Source organism: Ursus arctos, unplaced genomic scaffold (assembly GCF_023065955.2).
Source record: "Ursus arctos isolate Adak ecotype North America unplaced genomic scaffold, UrsArc2.0 scaffold_19, whole genome shotgun sequence".
Lineage (NCBI taxonomy): Eukaryota > Metazoa > Chordata > Mammalia > Carnivora > Ursidae > Ursus > Ursus arctos.
The window spans coordinates 13,667,264-13,673,263 of NW_026622863.1; the positions used below are offsets into that span (position 1 = coordinate 13,667,264).

The 6,000-nt window shown below is 49.4% G+C and overlaps 1 protein-coding gene across 1 annotated transcript in view; it reads right to left on the reverse strand.

Moving 5' to 3' along the window:
* Nucleotides 1-5,305, reverse strand: part of AMFR (autocrine motility factor receptor) — a 43,801-nt gene extending 38,496 nt beyond the window's left edge. The window contains exon 1 of the mRNA XM_026494785.4: nt 4,959-5,305. Within this exon, the coding sequence (XP_026350570.1) occupies nt 4,959-5,213 (255 nt within the window). The 5' untranslated portion in view covers nt 5,214-5,305. The remainder of the gene's footprint in view (nt 1-4,958) is intronic.
* Between the last annotated feature and the right edge of the window lie 695 nt (nt 5,306-6,000).

The window sequence follows — 6,000 nt, forward strand, 5'->3', positions numbered from 1 at the left end:
AAAGGCTTCAGAAAAGTTTCTCATATCTATGGCAATGTAAAAACCTTAAATAATATTTTTTAAGACCCCACCAAACACCTTTCCTTTGCATTAGCCTACACAAAATAAAAAGTTTTGTTTGTCCCTGAGCGGCCTATAACAGAAAACATCAGATAGTAGTGACCCAAGGAACGCCTACTTAATCAGGCTTAAAGTAATTCCCTCTAAGGCCCCATAAGAAAATTTCCCTCCCAGAAGGGTTCTACTGCGCTACTTGAGAACAATAGAAACTAAATTATAAGACAGTTTGGCCTGAGAGGATAACAGAAGAGAGCAGATAACTCTCTTGAATATCTTAGCCACATTTATCACGGTGTAACCCTGGAGGTATTTTTGATCCTGTAAAACGCTGGCCACCAATGTGTTATTTATGAGCCTGTGATGAAATGTGGTGGAAGCACCAGGAACTGCCTCAAGAACAGGATCGATATGGCTATTTCTCAGTCTCCTACTTAACACCAGCACTAGCCACCACCTCCTCCCCACACACCATTGTCTGTCTCTTCCCTGTACGAACAATTGGAATGTGTTCTCTCTCTGCAGGCTCCCTGCGACAAGTATAAAATGCAGTAAAGGGGCACCTGGGTGGTGCAGTTGGTTCAGTGTCCAACTCTTGGGTTTCGGCTCAGGTCATGATCTCAGGGTCACGAGATCGAGCCCCGAGTTGGGCTCCACGCTCAGTGTGGAATTGGCTAAAGACTCTCCCTCTGCACCCCCAACCCTGCTCTCTCAAACTTGTGCTCGCTCTCTCTCTCTCTCTCTCAAATAAATGAGTAAATCTTAAAAAAATAAAAAATAAAACAAAATAAAATGCAAAGATGCATACTCCCCCTTATCACATGGATGACAGTGTTCCTCTTTTCACAGTATCAGGGGAAATAAGTGAGTTTATGTATACAAAGCACTCAGCATGCACGTAACAAACAATCCAATTGTCTCTTTCCTCGTCACCCAGAGTATCTTTCCTATGTTTTTAAGTTGTTTATCTAGGCTTATATCCTATTATTTAGAAGTGTAAATTTACACTTTCTCTTTAGCTGCCCCAACATTTCTAAAGCTAATATTTTTCTCTAAACTTCACTGGAATATTCAACTCATAAAGACTCAAACCTGTAAATTATTTTCAATCCTGAAGTTTTGTAATTATATTAAGATAGACTCTTTAAAGCACGAGTCAGTGACTTTTTCTCTAACGGGCTAGCAGATAATAAATATTTTAGGCTCAGTAGGCCACATGCTGTCACATAGCCTTCCCCTTAAAAAAACACTTGAAAAATATAAAAACCATTGTTAGCTAAACAGACTGTACAAAACAGGCCAGGCCAAACAGGCCACCAGTTTGCCCATCCCTGCTTTAAATGGTCAGTTCACTTTTCACAATTTTTGTTTTTGGTGATTTTTTCCCCCTAGAGACTTCTATTTAAATTACCTAATTTGCATATAACTATGTCAGAACCTTAACACTTATTTTGTATTCCCATTTCTCCATTTTACCATGTCCTGCTCTTACAATTTTAGAAGCAAATCTGTAAAAAAGGAAAATAAAAAACCAGAAAGGAGACAGTAATGAAAATAATACGAATTAAGAAGTGGAAAAGTCAAATACACCTGTATAATTCAAAACAATATGGAGCGGATCAAGAGGTCCTTTAACAGAAGGGTCACCCGACAAGTGTAAAATAAGCCTAGAAATGAGTAACAAAACCTAATCTTGAATGAAATTTTAGAATGAAAGTTCTAGAAAGACATGAAGAAACAAGTGATCACATCGAACCTGGGGATTTGCTAGTGTGAGACCCCCTTGAACCTGTTCTCAACACCCACCCCAGAGGGCCACCTGAAGAGACCTCCCTGGGGGAGGTCTAACTCACAACATCTCCTGGCCTCTTCCCGACCTACGTAAATCCTCACCACTGCTCCCGCAGGTCACCCTTGAGAAAACCACCTTATCATGACAACCCCTCCTCTCCTCCACTCCCACTTACACCCTATGGCCCACAAAATAATGTCCATACTCCTTAGAATGACTGGCAAGCTTTACATAATCTGACCCTCACCCCACCTCCTATCCTCCCTAATCTATTTCTCAACCACCTGGGACATTTATCGAAATGAAGATACCAAGGCTCTGCCCTTCCCCTTGAATTGATCCCCGATACAATCTAAGAAAATACATTTTTCAAGTACTAGGTTGCCATTTTGAGAAATACACCTTTATAGGGGTTGGTTACTTCCCTCACCTCCTGTGATTCTTGGGCCTCCCCTTTACCTTCCCAAACTCACTCTTAATCATGGGACCCAGAAGAGGTGTAATTTAAGAGTCCGGTTTACGGGCCGCTCTGCACAGGCCCTGCACTACCTTCCATACACCATCCGAGCTTCACACGCTGTTTTCTCTGTAATACACCATGCTGATTGCTGAGATCCTTCTTACCTCCCAAGGCTGGGTTCAAATACCATCTTCCAAGCATCCTTCCCCTAGGCATCACTGTCTCTTTCCTCCAGACTCTGCCATATTTTTTTTTTTTGTATCTATTATCACTTACCAAATTTTGCTTTATTTGTATATGGACTGCTTTAAGGGTGGGGGAAAGGGTTCACAGCTATGCCCTCCAGAGTGCCCCAAATGGTACCTCTGAAAGGTTCTGAATTGAGTTTGTTAATCAAAACCTCCTGAGACTCTATCAGACCCATATTAATTTAAATTGTGCTCTACAGAGATAAGTTTTAGAGATTCCAATATGCCAAATAACAGCTAGCAGGATTTGCAAACTGGCAGAAAGATCAGTTTCTGTTTTGTCTTGCTTGATTTTTAAAAAATTGAATCTGAATGTCTTCGGGCAGGGTGCCAAAGGGATCCATTTTGACCAAGGCCCCACCATATACTCACTCAATCACGCTGTCAGGCTAAGGAAGGAGGCTTTTGAGACCCTGGCTCCTGCTCAGCTACTGAAGCAGAAACTATGCCGCGGGTGCTGAGGGAAGCCTACAGCGCACACGTGGAGGGTCTGAGAAACCAAGGCAGGCCAGCATGGAAGTGGGAAAACCATGAGGAAAGATGTTAGAAAAACCGTTAAGATGATCAACTGAAAAAGGAAAACCATCAACAGATCGGGAAGAAATGAGAAAGCTGCTTTAGGTAAGACCTCTAATGAAAAAGCTGGGGGAAAATGGAAATTTTCTTAAAAGAAATAATTTTCGTAGGAAATCAACAGGCTTCGTGAAGTGTTTTATGAAGAGGGGTTAACCTTGGAATTTGAACATGAGTTTGGTAAAAACAAAAACAAAAAACTCCTGGGGGGGGGGAAGATCACTAAGTACTAATAGCTGTTGTATCCTATAGTGGTTCTGTCTCAAAGGCTTATTTAGGTCTTGTATCAAAGAATACATTATAATCTTAACATTTGGCAGAACCACTTCACATCACTTTGTTTACCTCCTAACTCAAATGAAAAAATAGGTCGGGGATAAGACAAAAGAGAGGTGAGCGGAGTTCTTTCTCTTCTCCCTTCTTCCCTACTGTTTACACAGTACCAAGGTCGAGTACACAGCAGTGAAAGAATAAAGCTTCACCCTTCACTGCCTTCTACTAATCTCTTCATCAGAAGGACCAGGAGACTTAATCCACAGCCCACCGAGTTCATAAATCGCACAGCTTCCTGATGAAGCACAGTGGGACTAATTATAACAAATGAGTTGTATATCATTCTCTATCCTTGGAATATTAATCTTAGTCATTTACAGCCTACTCTTAACCCCAAATGGGAACTGTAGGAGAAGACAAGCCCCAAGACACCACAGTAAACCCAAATGACAGACCTAAATCCTGGAGCAACTTTTCTGATCATTCTGTGTGTGTGCGCGTGTGTGTGCGTGTGTGTGTGTGCATGCGCGCGTGCATGTACATGCACGGCATTCAAGGCCAAGGTGGAAGCAAAGTTCTTTAGCCAAAATACTGTTGATCTGCCCAGCCTGAAATTATCTGTCCTAACAAGCGAAACCAGCACTTATGCCTTGTAGGTGCTGCTTATCTGGCACTGGCAGACAAAGTGAAAACGTCGTTTTAAATTGGATCACTAAAAGGAGAAAATCTTGAGTGAAAACGATGAGCCAGGTCTTGACTCCGAATGTTTTACTGCCCTCAGACATCAAAGGAAGCCGTCATGAATCACCAGGTAAAGGCAACAGGAAAGGAAGCACGGTTTGTATGTGTTTGACCGAAACAGGCAATCATATACTAAACGGAAAAAAAAAAGGAGAAAAAGAAAGAAAGAAAGAAAGAAAGAAAGAAAGAAAGAAAGAAAGAAAGAAAGAAAGAAAGAAAGAAAGAAAGAAAGAAAAGAGAAAGAAAGAAAGAGAGAAAGAGAGAAAGAGAGAAAGAAAGAAAGTTATGGGAGAGAGCCAGGCTCCTCGCAGAAATGTCCCAACACACCCAGATGCGTCAAACTCTCCCCTAGCCAACCCAGGATTCGTCTCTGCCCCCCCTCCTCACTGGCACCCCGCTAACAACATTCCCGTGCCAACCGAGCCAGAAAAGCTTCAACTTCCCTCCACAATTCACTGAACCGCCGGAGTAACCGGCTCCCGGGGGTCCTCGAGTTTCCTTCCCGGGGTCCCTCGGACACCCCCACCCCACACCCCCCCGCATGCCCTCGCGCCCTCCGCGCCTCCCGGAGCCCCTTCCTCAAGTCGCCGCCGCTCTCGGCCCCGCCGCTCTCTCGGCGCCCCCCGGCCACCCCAGCCCCTCAGCCTCCCGTCCGGCGGCGCGCTCGCGGGCGGACCCCGCCCCCGAGGCCCCGCACCCGGGGGCCCCGGGGAGGCGACCCCGGCCCAGCCACGCCCCCCGCACATAATGGGTGACATGGCGGCCCCCGCCTCCCGGCCCGCTCCCCCGCGGCGGCCCGGGCAGCCTCGCTCACCCACACGAACAGGCTGTCTGAGAGCAGGTACTGGGCCACATCGCGGGCCCGGGGGCCGCCGGCGCTGGGCCGGGCGGGCACGGCCGGCTCCGTCTGCACCGGGGCCGTTGGCGACTCCGGCTCCCCGGGCCCGGCCTCGGGCTGGCTGAGGGCGCGGTAGGCGCTGACGATGGTGCCGAGCAGGGCCAGGCCGCTGAGGCCCGTGTAGGTGCGGAGGCTGGGCCAGGGGAAGCGCTCCAGGAAGAGCAGCGGCATGGCGGCAGCGGCGGCCTCCAGGCCCCAGGCCTCCCCGCGCTGTGGCCGGGCTCCCGCGGCGGCCTCGCGAACGGCGCCCTCGGGCTCTGGCGTCGCCGCCGCCGCCGCCGCGCCGGGCCGGGCCGGGCCGCTCCTGGCCGCTCGCGCCGCTCCGCCCCGCGCCGCTCCCGCTGCTGCCCCTGCCGGCGCGGAAGAGCCTCGGCGGGCTCGGGGCGGGCCGCCGCCCCCAGCGGGGCGCGGGCGGGACGGGCGCGGGGGCGCGGCCTCCGTCCCCCGCCCCCAGCAGTCGCGCCGCCGCCTGGCGGGCGAAGGCCCGGTTCGCAGGCTTTGGGGCCCCGCACCCAGCATGACCGTTCGCCGACAGCCCAACTCGGCGGGGCCCGCGGACGCACAGGGCCCCCGGCCGGTCGAGCAGAAGCGTCACTTGGGGCCGACGGCGGGCGTCGAGCCTAGGCAGCGTGGCGGGTCCGCAGGGCGCGGGGACCCCGACGCTCGGCCCCCGGTTTCCTTAAGCCCCCCTCCCCGCTCCCGCTTAAGCTGGTTACTACGCCTGAGCACCCCTGTGGGCCTACCAGCTTCCCCTGTGGTCCAAAGAGATGCTGCTTAGGGAGTAAAAGGTTTGACCCTCAAAGAATATTAATCAAGTCTTTAATTTCTCGCCAGTACGGTTATCTTGAGTTTCTGTTGTTTACTAAGAGCCTCGAGCAAAATCTAAAATGGACCTGATTTGGCAGGAAATGAAAATGTGTTCCCTCATACACCAGGTAGGCATATAAAATAGTGCAGC